General features: G+C 43.5%; 1 protein-coding gene across 1 annotated transcript in view; it reads right to left on the reverse strand.

Annotated features, from left to right (window-relative positions):
• The window catches only part of LOC127928046 (sodium/hydrogen exchanger 5-like), a 113,040-nt gene that overhangs the window by 37,524 nt on the left and 53,142 nt on the right, over positions 1-22,374 (reverse strand). The window contains 5 exon segments of the mRNA XM_052514947.1: positions 479-681; positions 1,704-1,887; positions 1,889-1,925; positions 5,618-5,795; positions 6,868-6,946. Coding sequence (XP_052370907.1) covers positions 479-681; positions 1,704-1,887; positions 1,889-1,925; positions 5,618-5,795; positions 6,868-6,946 — 681 coding nt within the window.

Genomic DNA, 22,374 nt, shown 5'->3' on the forward strand with positions numbered 1-22,374 from the left:
TTAAAATATCTCTAGTATTAAAATATCTCTAGTATAAAAGATCTCTAGTATAAAATATCTCTAGTATTAAAACATCTCTAGTATTAAAATATCTCTAGTATTAAAATATCTCTAGTATAAAATATGTATTAAAATATCTCTAGTATAAAATATCTCTAGTATAAAATATCTCTAGTATTAAAACATCTCTAGTATTAAAATATTTATAGTATTAAAATATCTCTAGTATAAAATATGTATTAAAATATCTCTAGTATTAAAACATCTCTAGTATTAAAATATCTCTAGTATAAAATATGTATTAAAATATCTCTAGTATTAAATATGTATTAAAATATCTCTAGTATTAAAACATCTCTAGTATTAAACTATCTCTAGTATAAAATATGTATTAAACTATCTCTAGTATTAAATATGTATTAAAATATCTCTAGTATTAAATATCTCTGGTATTAAATATCTCTAGTAAATACTTTACCTGGAACATCACAGTGAAGAAAACCACTATGATGGTTGTGGCCACGAAGTAGTCTTTAGCCGGGACCCGTTCTGCGTCCAGCAGCACCACCAAGGCAAACGCCACCGCCCCTCGCAGGCCACCGTACGACATCACCACCTGGTCGATCTTGTCCAATGGGACGAGGCGGAACCAGTTCAACACCCAGGTCTGCATGACCACACCTGAAAGAGATCAGAGAATCCAACAGCTACACTATAATGCTTACCCCCCCCCCCACAGTATAAATGAAGTCGTGCCAATACATTCTCAGACTCATCATTGAGTACCATCTTGATTATTGATAAAGGGCGACAGATATTCAGACGCCTTTTGGAGTTAATTGAAGGAGTGATTACTTTATCATCTGTTTGGCATTAAAGGTTTTCTAGAGAGGCCCGATCACTGATAAAACACGCTGGATCCTCAAGAATCTGTTCTGTATCTGTGTGTAAAGCAAGCACCCTGACGAAAGGCTCTTCAGAGAAGCACCCTGACGAAAAGCTCTCTCAGACAAGCACCCTGACGAAAGGCTCTTCAGAGAAGCACCCTGATGAAAGGCTCTCTCAGACAAGCACTCTGACGAAAGTCTCTCCCAGACAAGCACCCTGAAGAAAGGCTCTTCAGAGAAGCACCCTGATGAAAGGCTCTTCAGAGAAGCACCCTGACGAAAGGCTCTTCAGAGAAGCACCCTGACGAAAGGCTCTTCAGAGAAGCACCCTGACGAAAGGCTCTTCAGAGAAGCACCCTGACGAAAGGCTCTTCAGAGAAGCACCCTGACGAAAGGCTCTTCAGAGAAGCACCCTGACGAAAGGCTCTTCAGAGAAGCACCCTGATGAAAGGCTCTTCAGAGAAGCACCCTGATGAAAGGCTCTTCAGAGGAGCACCCTGACGAAAGGCTCTTCAGAGGAGCACCCTGATGAAAGGCTCTTCAGAGAAGCACCCTGACGAAAGGCTCTTCAGAGAAGCACCCTGACGAAAGGCTCTTCAGAGAAGCACCCTGATGAAAGGCTCTCCCAGACAAGAATGTTGGTCAAATAAATCCACATTAAGGACAGAGAAGACTCCTCTCTTTGTGCTGCGTAGGTCCACTCTTACCCAGGGGGCTGCAATCCCTGATACATAGTAGTACAGTATTGAGATTCACCTTCAGCTACGTGTAGAGTAACAACGCTGGAATCAATGTTTAGTAAGGCGGCACACCTACCCAGGGCCCTGAAGACGAAGATGAAGATGAGCGTACAGGAGATGAGTCCTGTGTCCCAGGCCCACTTAGACTTGTCCACGGCTGAGATGCCCAGGAAGATGAAGATGATGGTTTCGGCGATGCTGGCCAGGGTTTTCATCGTGTACTTCACCGTGGTACGAGATTTCTGGGATATGTTGGCCTCCCACGTACTTGTTACAGCCGATACCACAGAACGTCATTCTGAAGGTGGAGAGAGAGAGAGACAGAGGACAGGTGAAGACCAGGGTCCAGATTCACAAAACACTTCTTAAATGCAAAAAATTAAGAAGTTCATAAGATAGTTCGTAAGTGCAATTCCTCAACAATATCTTAAGATTTTATGATTTTCTTACAAACTCCTCAAATATCTTCTTTACGTATCTTCTTAAGATGTTTGTTGCTAGGCAACCAATTTAGCTATCGAGCTAGCTAGCAATGGCAAAAAAATGATCAATACTTAATAAAATGATCAATACTTCAAAATAATCTATATTTAAAATAATCAATACTGAAACTTTCAGATATAGTTTGAGAGTGAATTATGTACAATTGATTTTCATGAGCTGTTTTCTCTCACTGCCCAGAGTTTAAGACAATGGTTGAGCTATCTTGGAATTTAAAAATATTTCCAACAAACTTTATTTTCAAGAATATAATTTTAAAACTTTTTGCTAAAGGAGAAACGTAAGAAAACAGCTAAACAGAATTTCCAATAACCTTTTTGAGGAAAAGCAACTTTGCTGAACTTTCTTCTTAAGTCTAAAGTCTATAGTTAAGAGAAAAACATGGCAGTTTAGAAGACATTCCTTCTAAAGAGGGTTTAGAGAATCTGAGCCCAGGGCTGCAACCAGAGCTTGAGTTTGAGTGAAGTCCGGAAGAGGACATTTTTGAAAATTGAAGCTCATTTACTGCATTTCTATACAATTTAAAACCTTTTTTAAATGCTATTTGGAGAACAACAAAACAAGCCAAAATGACCCCAGCCACTATCACCTTGGCTGCTGTAGGTTCATTCACCTCAGTCCATCTACAAACACACAGCCTGTTAGCTATACAATCTACCTACCTCAGTCCATCTACAAACACACAGCCTGTTAGCTATACAATCTACCTACCTCAGTCCATCTACAAACACACAGCCTGTTAGCTATACAATCTACCTACCTCAGTCCATCTACAAACACACAGCCTGTTAGCTATACAATCTACCTACCTCAGTCCATCTACAAACACACAGCCTGTTAGCTATACAATCTACCTACCTCAGTCCATCTACAAACACACAGCCTGTTAGCTATACAATCTACCTTCCTCAGTCCATCTACAAACACACAGCCTGTTAACTATACAATCTACCTACCTCAGTCCATCTACAAACACACAGCCTGTTAACTATACAATCTACCTACCTCAGTCCATCTACAAACACACAGCCTGTTAACTATACAATCTACCTACCTCAGTCCATCTACAAACACACAGCCTGTTAGCTATACAATCTACCTACCTCAGTCCATCTACAAACACACAGCCTGTTAGCTATACAATCTACCTACCTCAGTCCATCTACAAACACACAGCCTGTTAGCTATACAATCTACCTACCTCAGTCCATCTACAAACACACAGCCTGTTAGCTATACAATCTACCTACCTCAGTCCATCTACAAACACACAGCCTGTTAGCTATACAATCTACCTACCTCAGTCCATCTACAAACACACAGCCTGTTAACTATACAATCTACCTACCTCAGTCCATCTACAAACACACAGCCTGTTAACTATACAATCTACCTACCTCAGTCCATCTACAAACACACAGCCTGTTAACTATACAATCTACCTACCTCAGTCCATCTACAAACACACAGCCTGTTAACTATACAATCTACCTACCTCAGTCCATCTACAAACACACAGCCTGTTAACTATACAATCTACCTACCTACAAACACACAGTCCATCTACAAACACACAGCCTGTTCTACAAACACAAAACCTATTATACAATCTACCTACCTCAGTCCATCTACAAAACACAGCCTGTTAGATATACAACTGTACCTGTCCATCTACAAACAGGGGGAGATAGCCTGAGACATGATTCACACTGACCACGTCCATCAGTGACAAACAAAAACCTATGACATGTTTACAACTGTATTGTTTATGTTGGTTGTATTGTAATGTAGGTCTAAACACACAGGTCCTGTTGAGGTGTTCATATTGTAACATACAGTGGTTGTATTGTAATGTAGGTCTATAGGGATATAGGTCCCTGGAGGTGTTCATATACAAACATACAGTGGTTGTATTGTAATGTAGGTCTATAGGGAGGATAGGTCCTGTGGAGGTGTTCATATTGTAACATACAGTGGTTGTATTGTAATGTAGTCCATCTACAAACACACAGCCAGCTATACAATCTACCTACCTCAGTCCATCTATAGGGAGGATAGGTCCTGTGGAGGTGTTCATATTGTAACATACAGTGGTTGTATTGTAATGTAGGTCTATAGGGAGGATAGGTCCTGTGGAGGTGTTCATACAAACATACAGTGGTTGTATTGTAATGTAGGTCTATAGGGAGGATAGGTCCTGTGGAGGTGTTCATATTGTAACATACAGTGGTTGTATTGTAATGTAGGTCTATAGGGAGGATAGGTCCTGTGGAGGTGTTCATATTGTAACATACAGTGGTTGTATTGTAATGTAGGTCTATAGGGAGGATAGGTCCTGTGGAGGTGTTCATATTGTAACATACAGTGGTTGTATTGTAATGTAGGTCTATAGGGAGGATAGGTCCTGTGGAGGTGTTCATATTGTAACATACAGTGGTTGTATTGTAATGTAGGTATATTGGGACGATGGGTCCTGTGGAGGTGTTCATATTGGCACATACAGTGGTTGTATTGTAATGTAGGTCTGTAGGGACGATAGGTCCTGTGGAGGTGTTCATATTGGAACATACAGTGGTTGTATTGTAATGTTGGTCTATAGGGAGGATAGGTCCTGTGGAGATGTTCATATTGTAACATACAGTGGTTGTATTGTAATGTTGGTCTATACACACACCCATATACATGTAGCCGCTGGCACAGGTGTGTGTAATGTTTCAAATCATGTCCAATCAATTGAATTTACCACAGTCACTCCAATCAGAAGTAACATCTCAAGGATGATCAATGTTAACAGGATGCACCTGAGATCGATTTAGAGTCTCATAACAAAGGGTCTGAATACTTATGTAAATAAGGTATTTCAGTTTTTGATGAAAAATAATGGGTTATTGTGATGTCATTATGGGGTATTGTGATGTCATAATGGGTTATTGTGTGTAGATTACTGAGGAACATGTTTTATTTAATCCATTTTAGAATAAGGATGTAACGGAATAAAATGTGGAACATGTCAAGGGGTCTGAATACTTTCAGGAGGCACTGACACACACACACACACACACACACACACACACACACACACACACACACACACACACACACACACACACACACACAGACACACACACAGACACACACACACACTGACACACACACACACACACACACACACACACACACACACACACACACACACACACACACACACACACACACACACACACACACACACACACACACACACACACACACACTGACACACACACACACACACACACACACACACACACACACACACACACACACACACACACACACACACACACACACACACCCACACACACACACACACACACACACCCTAATGACAGAGGAATAAAAAAATATCATAGAAAAATGAAGTGAGTTTAAATGCAACATATTTTTTGAGTACAGACCAAACACATGTTCTGCGGTGATTTCCAGAACACATACTAAAGATGTACTCACGACAAGATGGCGGACAGAGAGAAGAGCTCGGCGGTGAGGTAGGCCAGGTAGACCATGAGGAACACCAATAGAGGCTCAATGATGCGGACCTTCTTGGTGAAACGTGTGATGAAGGCGAGGAGAGCAGCAAAGATCAGACCCACCATGGTCCCACCAATACTGACGATGAGGAATGAGGCTGTAGGAGGAGGAAGAGGAGGGAGAGAAGGACGAAGATGGGGGAGGAGGAAGGGTGGAGGAGGAGAGGAGAGGGTGGAGGAAGATGGGGAGATTGGAAGAGGAGAAAGGATGAGGAAATGGAGGAGGAAGGGTGGAGGGAGACGGGGAGGTGGAGGAGGACAGGTGGAGGGAGACAGGGAGGAAGAGGAGGGAGAGAAGGGAAGATGGGGAGGTGGAGGAGGAAGGGTGGAGGGAGACAGGGAGGAAGAGGAGAGGGGTGGAGGAAGATGGGGAGACAGGGAGGAATAGGAGAAAGGATGAGGAAGATGGGGAGGTGGAGGAGGAAGGGTGGAGGGAGTAGGGGGAGGTGGAGGGAGGAAGAGGAGAGGAGAGGGTGGAGGAAGATAGGGGAGGAAGGGGGAGGGAGACAGGGAGGAAGAGGAGAAAGGATAAGGAAGATGGGGAGGTGGAGGAGGAAGGGTGGAGGGAGTCGGGGAAGAGGAGGAGTTGGAGGAGGAAGGGTGGAGGGAGACAGGGAGGAAGAGGAGAGGGGTGGAGGAAGATGGGGAGGTGGAGGAAGGGTAGAGGGAGACAGGGAGGAAGAGGAAGATGGGGGAGGAGGAGGAAGTGTGGGGGAGACAGGGAGGAAGTTGAGGAGGAGGTGGAAGTGTGGGGGAGACAGGGAGGAAGAGGAGTGAGGAGGAGGTGGAAGGGTGGAGGGAGACAGGAGGAAGAGGGGGAGTGAGGAGGAGGTGGAAGGGTGGAGGGAGACAGGGAGGAAGAGGGGAGGAGGAGGAAGACAGAGGGGAGAGAGAGAGGAAGGGTGGAGAGAGAGGGGAGGAGGAAGAGAGGAGGCACAGGGGACGTGGGAGAGTCTTTAGGTTCAGAGACAGGAAATCAGGAGAGGTCTACAGACTACAGCTAACACAGACGACAGCTAAATACAGACTACAGCTAACACAGACTACAGCTAACACAGACTACAGCTAACACAGACTACAGCTAACACAGACTACAGCTAACACAGACTACAGCGAACACAGACTACAGCTAAACACAGACGACAGCTAAACACCAGAACTCATCCTCACCCACTCCTTTGAAATAGTCAGCTGTCTGAACATTCTCAGGGCCCACCTCCACGAAGGACATGTACACCTTATACAACACCTGCAGAGGAGGAGACATGACATCATCAGGAGATTGTCTTTGTAACTCTCTCCATAACACAATGCATTCTCTATACAGGTGGGTGCTACTTATTGGTAGTGCACAGCACACTGCAGCACTGCAGGCCTGGGGCTGGTTATAACCCTGATCCACTATTAAAGGCTGGTTATAACCCTGATCCACTATTAAAGGCTGGTTATAACCCTGATCCACTATTAAAGGCTGGTTATAACCCTGATCCACTATTAAAGGCCTGGGGCTGGTTATAACCCTGATCCACTATTAAAGGCTGGTTATAACCCTGATCCACTATTAAAGGCCTGGGGTTGGTTATAACCCTGATCCACTATTAAAGGCCTGGGGCTGGTTATAACCCTGATCCACTATTAAAGGCTGGTTATAACCCTGATCCACTATTAAAGGCCTGGGGTTGGTTATAACCCTGATCCACTATTAAAGGCCTGGGGCTGGTTATAACCCTGATCCACTATTAAAGGCTGGTTATAACCCTGATCCACTATTAAAGGCTGGTTATAACCCTGATCCACTATTAAAGGCTGGTTATAACCCTGATCCACTATTAAAGGCTGGTTATAACCCTGATCCACTATTAAAGGCTGGTTATAACCCTGATCCACTATTAAAGGCTGGTTATAACCCTGATCCACTATTAAAGGCTGGTTATAACCCTGATCCACTATTAAAGGCCTGGGGCTGGTTATAACCCTGATCCACTATTAAAGGCTGGTTATAACCCTGATCCACTATTAAAGGCTGGTTATAACCCTGATCCACTATTAAAGGCCTGGGGCTGGTTATAACCCTGATCCACTATTAAAGGCTGGTTATAACCCTGATCCACTATTAAAGGCTGGTTATAACCCTGATCCACTATTAAAGGCTGGTTATAACCCTGATCCACTATTAAAGGCCTGGGGCTGGTTATAACCCTGATCCACTATTAAAGGCCTGGGGCTGGTTATAACCCTGATCCACTATTAAAGGCTGGTTATAACCCTGATCCACTATTAAAGGCCTGGGGCTGGTTATAACCCTGATCCACTATTAAAGGCTGGTTATAACCCTGATCTACTATTAAAGGCTGGTTATAACCCTGATCCACTATTAAAGGCCTGGGGCTGGTTATAACCCTGATCCACTATTAAAGGCTGGTTATAACCCTGATCCACTATTAAAGGCTGGTTATAACCCTGATCCACTATTAAAGGCTGGTTATAACCCTGATCCACTATTAAAGGCCTGGGGCTGGTTATAACCCTGATCCACTATTAAAGGCCTGGGGCTGGTTATAACCCTGATCCACTATTAAAGGCTGGTTATAACCCTGATCCACTATTAAAGGCTGGTTATAACCCTGATCCACTATTAAAGGCTGGTTATAACCCTGATCCACTATTAAAGGCCTGGGGCTGGTTATAACCCTGATCCACTATTAAAGGCTGGTTATAACCCTGATCCACTATTAAAGGCTGGTTATAACCCTGATCCACTATTAAAGGCTGGTTATAACCCTGATCCACTATTAAAGGCCTGGGGCTGGTTATAACCCTGATCCACTATTAAAGGCTGGTTATAACCCTGATCCACTATTAAAGGCTGGTTATAACCCTGATCACTATTAAAGGCTGGTTATAACCCTGATCCACTATTAAAGGCTGGGGCTGGTTATAACCCTGATCCACTATTAAAGGCTGGTTATAACCCTGATCCACTATTAAAGGCTGGTTATAACCCTGATCCACTATTAAAGGCTTGGGGCTGGTTATAACCCTGATCCACTATTAAAGGCTGGTTATAACCCTGATCCACTATTAAAGGCCTGGGGCTGGTTATAACCCTGATCCACTATTAAAGGCTGGTTATAACCCTGATCCACTATTAAAGGCCTGGGGCTGGTTATAACCCTGATCCACTATTAAAGGCTGGTTATAACCCTGATCCACTATTAAAGGCTGGTTATAACCCTGATCCACTATTAAAGGCCTGGGGCTGGTTATAACCCTGATCCACTATTAAAGGCTGGTTATAACCCTGATCCACTATTAAAGGCCTGGGGCTGGTTATAACCCTGATCCACTATTAAAGGCTGGTTATAACCCTGATCCACTATTAAAGGCCTGGGGCTGGTTATAACCCTGATCCACTATTAAAGGCCTGGGGCTGGTTATAACCCTGATCCACTATTAAAGGCTGGTTATAACCCTGATCCACTATTAAAGGCTGGTTATAACCCTGATCCACTATTAAAGGCCTGGGGCTGGTTATAACCCTGATCCACTATTAAAGGCCTGGGGCTGGTTATAACCCTGATCCACTATTAAAGGCTGGTTATAACCCTGATCCACTATTAAAGGCTGGTTATAACCCTGATCCACTATTAAAGGCTGGTTATAACCCTGATCTACTATTAAAGGCTGGTTATAACCCTGATCCACTATTAAAGGCCTGGGGCTGGTTATAACCCTGATCCACTATTAAAGGCTGGTTATAACCCTGATCCACTATTAAAGGCTGGTTATAACCCTGATCCACTATTAAAGGCTGGTTATAACCCTGATCCACTATTAAAGGCCTGGGGCTGGTTATAACCCTGATCCACTATTAAAGGCTGGTTATAACCCTGATCCACTATTAAAGGCTGGTTATAACCCTGATCCACTATTAAAGGCTGGTTATAACCCTGATCCACTATTAAAGGCTGGTTATAACCCTGATCCACTATTAAAGGCCTGGGGCTGGTTATAACCCTGATCCACTATTAAAGGCTGGTTATAACCCTGATCCACTATTAAAGGCCTGGGGCTGGTTATAACCCTGATCCACTATTAAAGGCTGGTTATAACCCTGATCCACTATTAAAGGCCTGGGGCTGGTTATAACCCTGATCCACTATTAAAGGCTGGTTATAACCCTGATCCACTATTAAAGGCTGGTTATAACCCTGATCCACTATTAAAGGCCTGGGGCTGGTTATAACCCTGATCCACTATTAAAGGCTGGTTATAACCCTGATCCACTATTAAAGGCTGGTTATAACCCTGATCCACTATTAAAGGCTGGTTATAACCCTGATCCACTATTAAAGGCTGGTTATAACCCTGATCCACTATTAAAGGCTGGTTATATAACCTGGTTATCTGATCCACTATTAAAGGCCTGGGGCTGGTTATAACCCTGATCCACTATTAAAGGCCTGGGGCTGGTTATAACCCTGATCCACTATTAAAGGCTGGTTATAACCCTGATCCACTATTAAAGGCTGGTTATAACCCTGATCCACTATTAAAGGCTGGTTATAACCCTGATCCACTATTAAAGGCTGGTTATAACCCTGATCCACTATTAAAGGCTGGTTATAACCCTGATCCACTATTAAAGGCTGGTTATAACCCTGATCCACTATTAAAGGCCTGGGGCTGGTTATAACCCTGATCCACTATTAAAGGCTGGTTATAACCCTGATCCACTATTAAAGGCTGGTTATAACCCTGATCCACTATTCCTGGGGCTGGTTATAACCCTGATCCACTATTAAAGGCTGGTTATAACCCTGATCCACTATTAAAGGCTGGTTATAACCCTGATCCACTATTAAAGGCTGGTTATAACCCTGATCCACTATTAAAGGCTGGTTATAACCCTGATCCACTATTAAAGGCTGGTTATAACCCTGATCCACTATTAAAGGCTGGTTATAACCCTGATCCACTATTAAAGGCTGGGCTGGTTATAACCCTGATCCACTATTAAAGGCCTGGGGCTGGTTATAACCCTGATCCACTATTAAAGGCTGGTTATAACCCTGATCCACTATTAAAGGCCTGGGGCTGGTTATAACCCTGATCCACTATTAAAGGCTGGTTATAACCCTGATCCACTATTAAAGGCTGGTTATAACCCTGATCCACTATTAAAGGCTGGTTATAACCCTGATCCACTATTAAAGGCTGGTTATAACCCTGATCCACTATTAAAGGCTGGTTATAACCCTGATCCACTATTAAAGGCCTGGGGCTGGTTATAACCCTGATCCACTATTAAAGGCTGGTTATAACCCTGATCCACTATTAAAGGCTGGTTATAACCCTGATCCACTATTAAAGGCCTGGGGCTGGTTATAACCCTGATCCACTATTAAAGGCTGGTTATAACCCTGATCCACTATTAAAGGCTGGTTATAACCCTGATCCACTATTAAAGGCTGGTTATAACCCTGATCCACTATTAAAGGCCTGGGGCTGGTTATAACCCTGATCCACTATTAAAGGCTGGTTATAACCCTGATCCACTATTAAAGGCTGGTTATAACCCTGATCCACTATTAAAGGCCTGGGGCTGGTTATAACCCTGATCCACTATTAAAGGCTGGTTATAACCCTGATCCACTATTAAAGGCTGGTTATAACCCTGATCCACTATTAAAGGCTGGTTATAACCCTGATCCACTATTAAAGGCTGGTTATAACCCTGATCCACTATTAAAGGCTGGTTATAACCCTGATCCACTATTAAAGGCCTGGGGCTGGTTATAACCCTGATCCACTATTAAAGGCCTGGGGCTGGTTATAACCCTGATCCACTATTAAAGGCTGGTTATAACCCTGATCCACTATTAAAGGCCTGGGGCTGGTTATAACCCTGATCCACTATTAAAGGCTGGTTATAACCCTGATCCACTATTAAAGGCTGGTTATAACCCTGATCCACTATTAAAGGCCTGGGGCTGGTTATAACCCTGATCCACTATTAAAGGCTGGTTATAACCCTGATCCACTATTAAAGGCTGGTTATAACCCTGATCCACTATTAAAGGCTGGTTATAACCCTGATCACTATTAAAGGCCTGGGGCTGGTTATAACCCTGATCCACTATTAAAGGCTGGTTATAACCCTGATCCACTATTAAAGGCTGGTTATAACCCTGATCCACTATTAAAGGCTGGTTATAACCCTGATCCACTATTAAAGGCCTGGGGCTGGTTATAACCCTGATCCACTATTAAAGGCTGGTTATAACCCTGATCCACTATTAAAGGCTGGTTATAACCCTGATCCACTATTAAAGGCCTGGGTTATAACCCTGATCCACTATTAAAGGCCTGGGGCTGGTTATAACCCTGATCCACTATTAAAGGCTGGTTATAACCTGATCCACTATTAAAGGCTGGGGCTGGTTATAACCCTGATCCACTATTAAAGGCTGGTTATAACCCTGATCCACTATTAAAGGCTGGTTATAACCCTGATCCACTATTAAAGGCCTGGGGCTGGTTATAACCCTGATCCACTATTAAAGGCTGGTTATAACCCTGATCCACTATTAAAGGCCTGGGGCTGGTTATAACCCTGATCCACTATTAAAGGCTGGTTATAACCCTGATCCACTATTAAAGGCCTGGGGCTGGTTATAACCCTGATCCACTATTAAAGGCCTGGGGCTGGTTATAACCCTGATCCACTATTAAAGGCTGGTTATAACCCTGATCCACTATTAAAGGCTGGTTATAACCCTGATCCACTATTAAAGGCCTGGGGCTGGTTATAACCCTGATCCACTATTAAAGGCTGGTTATAACCCTGATCCACTATTAAAGGCTGGTTATAACCCTGATCCACTATTAAAGGCTGGTTATAACCCTGATCCACTATTAAAGGCTGGTTATAACCCTGATCCACTATTAAAGGCTGGTTATAACCCTGATCCACTATTAAAGGCTGGTTATAACCCTGATCCACTATTAAAGGCCTGGGGCTGGTTATAACCCTGATCCACTATTAAAGGCTGGTTATAACCCTGATCCACTATTAAAGGCTGGTTATAACCCTGATCCACTATTAAAGGCCTGGGGCTGGTTATAACCCTGATCCACTATTAAAGGCTGGTTATAACCCTGATCCACTATTAAAGGCCTGGGGCTGGTTATAACCCTGATCCACTATTAAAGGCTGGTTATAACCCTGATCCACTATTAAAGGCTGGTTATAACCCTGATCCACTATTAAAGGCTGGTTATAACCCTGATCCACTATTAAAGGCTGGTTATAACCCTGATCCACTATTAAAGGCCTGGGGCTGGTTATAACCCTGATCCACTATTAAAGGCTGGTTATAACCCTGATCCACTATTAAAGGCTGGTTATAACCCTGATCCACTATTAAAGGCTGGTTATAACCCTGATCCACTATTAAAGGCTGGTTATAACCCTGATCCACTATTAAAGGCCTGGGGTTGGTTATAACCCTGATCCACTATTAAAGGCCTGGGGCTGGTTATAACCCTGATCCACTATTAAAGGCTGGTTATAACCCTGATCCACTATTAAAGGCTGGTTATAACCCTGATCCACTATTAAAGGCCTGGGGCTGGTTATAACCCTGATCCACTATTAAAGGTTGGTTATAACCCTGATCCACTATTAAAGGCCTGGGGCTGGTTATAACCCTGATCCACTATTAAAGGCTGGTTATAACCCTGATCCACTATTAAAGGCCTGGGGCTGGTTATAACCCTGATCCACTATTAAAGGCTGGTTATAACCCTGATCCACTATTAAAGGCTGGTTATAACCCTGATCCACTATTAAAGGCCTGGGGCTGGTTATAACCCTGATCCACTATTAAAGGCCTGGGGCTGGTTATAACCCTGATCCACTATTAAAGGCCTGGGGCTGGTTATAACCCTGATCCACTATTAAAGGCTGGTTATAACCCTGATCCACTAGTAAAGGCCTGGAGTTGATTATAACCCTGATCCACTATTAAAGGCCTGGGGCTGGTTATAACCCTGATCCACTATTAAGGGCTGGTTATAACCCTGATCCACTATTAAAGGCTGGTTATAACCCTGATCCACTATTAAAGGCTGGTTATAACCCTGATCCACTATTAAAGGCTGGTTATAACCCTGATCCACTATTAAAGGCTGGTTATAACCCTGATCCACTATTAAAGGCTGGTTATAACCCTGATCCACTATTAAAGGCTGGTTATAACCCTGATCTACTATTAAAGGCTGGTTATAACCCTGATCCACTATTAAAGGCCTGGGGCTGGTTATAACCCTGATCCACTATTAAAGGCTGGTTATAACCCTGATCCACTATTAAAGGCTGGTTATAACCCTGATCCACTATTAAAGGCTGGTTATAACCCTGATCCACTATTAAAGGCCTGGGGCTGGTTATAACCCTGATCCACTATTAAAGGCCTGGGGCTGGTTATAACCCTGATCCACTATTAAAGGCTGGTTATAACCCTGATCCACTATTAAAGGCTGGTTATAACCCTGATCTACTATTAAAGGCTGGTTATAACCCTGATCCACTATTAAAGGCCTGGGGCTGGTTATAACCCTGATCCACTATTAAAGGCTGGTTATAACCCTGATCTACTATTAAAGGCCTGGGGCTGGTTATAACCCTGATCCACTATTAAAGGCTGGTTATAACCCTGATCCACTATTAAAGGCCTGGGGCTGGTTATAACCCTGATCCACTATTAAAGGCTGGTTATAACCCTGATCCACTATTAAAGGCTGGTTATAACCCTGATCCACTATTAAAGGCCTGGGGCTGGTTATAACCCTGATCCACTATTAAAGGCTGGTTATAACCCTGATCTACTATTAAAGGCCTGGGGCTGGTTATAACCCTGATCCACTATTAAAGGCTGGTTATAACCCTGATCCACTATTAAAGGCCTGGGGCTGGTTATAACCCTGATCCACTATTAAAGGCTGGTTATAACCCTGATCCACTATTAAAGGCTGGTTATAACCCTGATCCACTATTAAAGGCCTGGGGCTGGTTATAACCCTGATCCACTATTAAAGGCCTGGGGCTGGTTATAACCCTGATCCACTATTAAAGGCTGGTTATAACCCTGATCCACTATTAAAGGCTGGTTATAACCCTGATCCACTATTAAAGGCCTGGGGCTGGTTATAACCCTGATCCACTATTAAGGGCTGGTTATAACCCTGATCCACTATTAAAGGCTGGTTATAACCCTGATCCACTATTAAAGGCTGGTTATAACCCTGATCCACTATTAAAGGCCTGGGGCTGGTTATAACCCTGATCCACTATTAAAGGCTGGTTATAACCCTGATCCACTATTAAAGGTTGGTTATAACCCTGATCCACTATTAAAGGCCTGGGGCTGGTTATAACCCTGATCCACTATTAAAGGCTGGTTATAACCCTGATCCACTATTAAAGGCTGGTTATAACCCTGATCCACTATTAAAGGCCTGGGGCTGGTTATAACCCTGATCCACTATTAAAGGCTGGTTATAACCCTGATCCACTATTAAAGGCTGGTTATAACCCTGATCCACTATTAAAGGCTGGTTATAACCCTGATCCACTATTAAAGGCTGGTTATAACCCTGATCCACTATTAAAGGCCTGGGGCTGGTTATAACCCTGATCCACTATTAAAGGCTGGTTATAACCCTGATCCACTATTAAAGGCCTGGGGCTGGTTATAACCCTGATCCACTATTAAAGGCTGGTTATAACCCTGATCCACTATTAAAGGCTGGTTATAACCCTGATCCACTATTAAAGGCCTGGGGCTGGTTATAACCCTGATCCACTATTAAAGGCTGGTTATAACCCTGATCCACTATTAAAGGCTGGTTATAACCCTGATCCACTATTAAAGGCTGGTTATAACCCTGATCCACTATTAAAGGCCTGGGGCTGGTTATAACCCTGATCTACTATTAAAGGCCTGGGGCTGGTTATAACCCTGATCCACTATTAAAGGCTGGTTATAACCCTGATCCACTATTAAAGGCTGGTTATAACCCTGATCCACTATTAAAGGCCTGGGGCTGGTTATAACCCTGATCCACTATTAAAGGCTGGTTATAACCCTGATCCACTATTAAAGGCTGGTTATAACCCTGATCTACTATTAAAGGCCTGGGGCTGGTTATAACCCTGATCCACTATTAAAGGCCTGGGGCTGGTTATAACCCTGATCCACTATTAAAGGCTGGTTATAACCCTGATCCACTATTAAAGGCCTGGGGCTGGTTATAACCCTGATCCACTATTAAAGGCTGGTTATAACCCTGATACACTATAAAAGGTTGGTTATAACCCTGATCCACTATTAAAGGCCTGGGGTTGGTTATAACCCTGATCCACTATTAAAGGCTGGTTATAACCCTGATCCACTATTAAAGGCCTGGGGCTGGTTATAACCCTGATCCACTATTAAAGGCTGGTTATAACCCTGATCCACTATTAAAGGCCTGGGGTTGGTTATAACCCTGATCCACTATTAAAGGCCTGGGGCTGGTTATAACCCTGATCCACTATTAAAGGCTGGTTATAACCCTGATCCACTATTAAAGGCTGGTTATAACCCTGATCCACTATTAAAGGCCTGGGGCTGGTTATAACCCTGATCCACTATTAAAGGCTGGTTATAACCCTGATCCACTATTAAAGGCCTGGGGCTGGTTATAACCCTGATCCACTATTAAAGGCTGGTTATAACCCTGATCCACTATTAAAGGCTGGTTATAACCCTGATCCACTATTAAAGGCTGGTTATAACCCTGATCTACTATTAAAGGCTGGTTATAACCCTGATCCACTATTAAAGGCCTGGGGCTGGTTATAACCCTGATCCACTATTAAAGGCTGGTTATAACCCTGATCCACTATTAAAGGCTGGTTATAACCCTGATCCACTATTAAAGGCCTGGGGCTGGTTATAACCCTGATCCACTATTAAAGGCTGGTTATAACCCTGATCCACTATTAAAGGCCTGGGGCTGGTTATAACCCTGATCCACTATTAAAGGCCTGGGGCTGGTTATAACCCTGATCCACTATTAAAGGCTGGTTATAACCCTGATCCACTATTAAAGGCTGGTTATAACCCTGATCCACTATTAAAGGCTGGTTATAACCCTGATCCACTATTAAAGGCCTGGGGCTGGTTATAACCCTGATCCACTATTAAAGGCTGGTTATAACCCTGATCTACTATTAAAGGCCTGGGGCTGGTTATAACCCTGATCCACTATTAAAGGCTGGTTATAACCCTGATCCACTATTAAAGGCCTGGGGTTGGTTATAACCCTGATCCACTATTAAAGGTTGGTTATAACCCTGATCCACTATTAAAGGCTGGTTATAACCCTGATCCACTATTAAAGGCCTGGGGCTGGTTATAACCCTGATCTACTATTAAAGGTTGGTTATAACCCTGATCCACTATTAAAGGCTGGTTATAACCCTGATCCACTATTAAAGGCCTGGGGCTGGTTATAACCCTGATCCACTATTAAAGGCTGGTTATAACCCTGATCCACTATTAAAGGCTGGTTATAACCCTGATCCACTATTAAAGGCCTGGGGCTGGTTATAACCCTGATCCACTATTAAAGGCCTGGGGCTGGTTATAACCCTGATCCACTATTAAAGGCTGGTTATAACCCTGATCCACTATTAAAGGCTGGTTATAACCCTGATCCACTATTAAAGGCCTGGGGCTGGTTATAACCCTGATCCACTATTAAAGGCTGGTTATAACCCTGATCTACTATTAAAGGCTGGTTATAACCCTGATCCACTATTAAAGGCTGGTTATAACCCTGATCTACTATTAAAGGCCTGGGGCTGGTTATAACCCTGATCCACTATTAAAGGCTGGTTATAACCCTGATCCACTATTAAAGGCTGGTTATAACCCTGATCCACTATTAAAGGCCTGGGGCTGGTTATAACCCTGATCCACTATTAAAGGTTGGTTATAACCCTGATCTACTATTAAAGGCCTGGGGCTGGTTATAACCCTGATCCACTATTAAAGGTTGGTTATAACCCTGATCCACTATTAAAGGCCTGGGGCTGGTTATAACCCTGATCCACTATTAAAGGTTGGTTATAACCCTGATCCACTATTAAAGGCCTGGGGCTGGTTATAACCCTGATCCACTATTAAAGGCTGGTTATAACCCTGATCCACTATTAAAGGCTGGTTATAACCCTGATCCACTATTAAAGGCTGGTTATAACCCTGATCCACTATTAAAGGCCTGGGGCTGGTTATAACCCTGATCTACTATTAAAGGCCTGGGGCTGGTTATAACCCTGATCCACTATTAAAGGCTGGTTATAACCCTGATCCACTATTAAAGGCCTGGGGCTGGTTATAACCCTGATCCACTATTAAAGGCTGGTTATAACCCTGATCCACTATTAAAGGCTGGTTATAACCCTGATCTACTATTAAAGGCTGGTTATAACCCTGATCCACTATTAAAGGCCTGGGGCTGGTTATAACCCTGATCCACTATTAAAGGCTGGTTATAACCCTGATCCACTATTAAAGGCCTGGGGCTGGTTATAACCCTGATCCACTATTAAAGGCTGGTTATAACCCTGATCTACTATTAAAGGCTGGTTATAACCCTGATCCACTATTAAAGGCTGGTTATAACCCTGATCCACTATTAAAGGCTGGTTATAACCCTGATCCACTATTAAAGGCTGGTTATAACCCTGATCCACTATTAAAGGCTGGTTATAACCCTGATCCACTATTAAAGGCTGGTTATAACCCTGATCCACTATTAAAGGCTGGTTATAACCCTGATCCACTATTAAAGGCTGGTTATAACCCTGATCCACTATTAAAGGCTGGTTATAACCCTGATCCACTATTAAAGGCTGGTTATAACCCTGATCCACTATTAAAGGCCTGGGGCTGGTTATAACCCTGATCTACTATTAAAGGCTGGTTATAACCCTGATCCACTATTAAAGGCCTGGGGCTGGTTATAACCCTGATCTACTATTAAAGGCTGGTTATAACCCTGATCCACTATTAAAGGCTGGTTATTAACCCTGATCCACTATTAAAGGCCTGGGGCTGGTTATAACCCTGATCTACTATTAAAGGCTGGTTATAACCCTGATCTACTATTAAAGGCTGGTTATAACCCTGATCCACTATTAAAGGCCTGGGGCTGGTTATAACCCTGATCCACTATTAAAGGCTGGTTATAACCCTGATCCACTATTAAAGGCCTGGGGCTGGTTATAACCCTGATCCACTATTAAAGGCTGGTTATAACCCTGATCCACTATTAAAGGCCTGGGGCTGGTTATAACCCTGATCCACTATTAAAGGTTGGTTATAACCCTGATCCACTATTAAAGGCTGGTTATAACCCTGATCCACTATTAAAGGCTGGTTATAACCCTGATCCACTATTAAAGGCCTGGGGCTGGTTATAACCCTGATCCACTATTAAAGGCTGGTTATAACCCTGATCCACTATTAAAGGCCTGGGGCTGGTTATAACCCTGATCCACTATTAAAGGCTGGTTATAACCCTGATCTACTATTAAAGGCCTGGGGCTGGTTATAACCCTGATCTACTATTAAAGGCTGGTTATAACCCTGATCCACTATTAAAGGCCTGGGGCTGGTTATAACCCTGATCCACTATTAAAGGCTGGTTATAACCCTGATCTACTATTAAAGGCTGGTTATAACCCTGATCACTATTAAAGGCTGGTTATAAACCCTGATCCACTATTAAAGGCCTGGGGCTGATCAGTCGCTGTGGAGAAACAGACCAGGAACAGACAGAAGGTAGCTGCAGAACAGAACGATGAGGGAACCTGTGAGTCTATCTGAAAACGTTAAATCCACCCTACTACCGAGTACAAGTGCCGATCTAGGATCAGTGTAGCCTAGGATCTAGGATCAGTTTAGCCTAGGATCTCGGATCAGTTTAGCCTAGGATCTAGGATCAGTTTAGCCTAGGATCTAGGATCAGTTTAGCCTAGGATCTAGGATCAGTTTAGCCTAGGATCTCGGATCAGTTTAGCCTAGGATCTAGGATCAGTTTAGCCTAGGATCTCGGATCAGTTTAGCCTAGGATCTCGGATCAGTTTAGCCTAGGATCTAGGATCAGTTTAGCCTAGGATCAGCACTCCTACTCTGAAACGGTTGATCCATACAGACGACAGTGGTTGGCATCATAGCTCGGCTCTTCTGCAGTTCAACCTTCCCGTAAACCAACATCTCTCTTCTCACAAAAGCATAGTAGCAACACTGTACAAGCAGAGGGCCTGACATCCAAGGTTAGATCCCAAATAGCACCCTATTTTCAAAGTCAGTGCACTACTTCGGGTAAAAAGTAGTGCACTTAAAAAAAGGGGATAGGGTGCCATAGGGCTCTGGTCTAAAGTAGTGCACTATGTAGGGAATAGGGTTCCATAAGGCTCTGGTCTAAAGTAGTGCACTATATAGGGAATAGGGTTCCATAGGGCTCTGGTCTAAAGTAGTGCACTATAAAGGGAATAGGGTTCCATAGGGCTCTGGTCTAAAGTAGTGCACTATATAGGAATAGGGTTCCATAGGGCTCTGGTCTAAAGTAGTGCACTATAAAGGGAATAGGGTTCCATAGGGCTCTGGTCTAAAGTAGTGCACTATAAAGGGAATAGGGTTCCATAGGGCTCTGGTCTAAAGTAGCACTATATAGGGAATAGGGTTCCATAGGGCTCTGGCCTAAAGTAGTGCACTATATAGGGAATAGGGTTCCATAGGGCTCTGGTCTAAAGTAGTGCACTATAAAGGGAATAGGGTTCCATAGGGCTCTGGTCTAAAGTAGTGCACTACAAAGGGGATATGGCTCTGGTCTAAAGTAGTGTACTATATAGGGAATAGGGTTCCATAGGGCTCTGGTCTAAAGTAGTACACTGTGTAGGGAATAGGGTTCCATAGGGCTCTGGTCTAAAGTAGTGCACTGTGTAGGGAATAGGGTTCCATAGGGCTCTGGTCTAAATTAGTGCACTGTGTAGGGAATAGGGTTCCATAGGGCTCTGGTCTAAAGTAGTGCACTGTGTAGGGAATAGGGTTCCATAGGGCTCTGGTCTAAAGTAGTGCACTATAAAGGGAATAGGGTTCCATAGGGCTCTGGTCTAAAGTAGTGCACTATAGGGAATAGGGTTCCATAGGGCTCTGGCCTAAAGTAGTGCACTATATAGGGAATAGGGTTCCATAGGGCTCTGGTCTAAAGTAGTGCACTATAAAGGGAATAGGGTTCCATAGGGCTCTGGTCTAAAGTAGTGCACTACAAAGGGGATATGGCTCTGGTCTAAAGTAGTGTACTATATAGGGAATAGGGTTCCATAGTGTTCTGGTCTAAAGTAGTGCACTGTGTAGGGAATAGGGTTCCATAGGGCTCTGGTCTAAAGTAGTGCACTGTGAAGGGAATAGGGTTCCATAGGGCTCTGGTCTAAAGTAGTGCACTGTGTAGGGAATAGGGTTCCATAGGGCTCTGGTCTAAAGTAGTGCACTGTGTAGGGAATAGGGTTCCATAGGGCTCTGGTCTAAAGTAGTGTACTATGTATAGGGAATAGGGTTCCATAGGGCTCTGGTCTAAAGTAGTGCACTATATAGGGAATAGGGTTCCATAGGGCTCTGGTCTAAAGTAGTGCACTACAAAGGGGATATGGCTCTGGTCTAAAGTAGTGTACTATATAGGGAATAGGGTTCCATAGGGCTCTGGTCTAAAGTAGTGCACTATAAAGGGAATAGGGTTCCATAGGGCTCTGGTCTAAAGTAGTGCACTACAAAGGGGATATGGCTCTGGTCTAAAGTAGTGTACTATATAGGGAATAGGGTTCCATAGGGCTCTGGTCTAAAGTAGTGCACTGTGTAGGGAATAGGGTTCCATAGGGCTCTGGTCTAAAGTAGTGCACTGTGTAGGGAATAGGGTTCCATAGGGCTCTGGTCTAAATTAGTGCACTGTGTAGGGAATAGGGTTCCATAGGGCTCTGGTCTAAAGTAGTGCACTATGTATAGGGAATAGGGTTCCATAGGGCTCTGGTCTAAAGTAGTGCACTATGTAGGGAATAGGGCTCTGGTCTATAGTAGTACCACTATATAGGGAATACGGTTCCATAGGGCTCTGGTCTAAAATAGTGCACTACAAAGGGACTAGGGTTCCATTTGGGACGTAGGCCCTCCTCTCCGGGTGACGGCGTTAACTTCACAACTTACTGGGACCAAAAGAGTTAAAGACCATAGAAACTTAAAGAGAGACCGAACGACAACAAGTCGGCTGTGTTGGGCTGATACAGCACTAGAATGTTACTGTGTTCAACAACAACAACAACAACAACAACAACAACAACAGCAACAACAACAACAACAACAACAACAACAACAGCAACAACAACAACAACAACAACAACAACAACAGCAACAGCAACAACAACAACAGCAACAACAGAAACAACAACAACAACAACAACAGCAACAGCAGCAACAGCAACAACAGCAACAACAACAACAACAAAAACAACAACAAAAACAACAGCAACAGCAACACCAACAACAACAACAGAAACAACAACAACAA

This window comes from Oncorhynchus keta, unplaced genomic scaffold (assembly GCF_023373465.1).
Source record: "Oncorhynchus keta strain PuntledgeMale-10-30-2019 unplaced genomic scaffold, Oket_V2 Un_scaffold_20273_pilon_pilon, whole genome shotgun sequence".
Taxonomy (NCBI): Eukaryota; Metazoa; Chordata; class Actinopteri; order Salmoniformes; family Salmonidae; genus Oncorhynchus; species Oncorhynchus keta.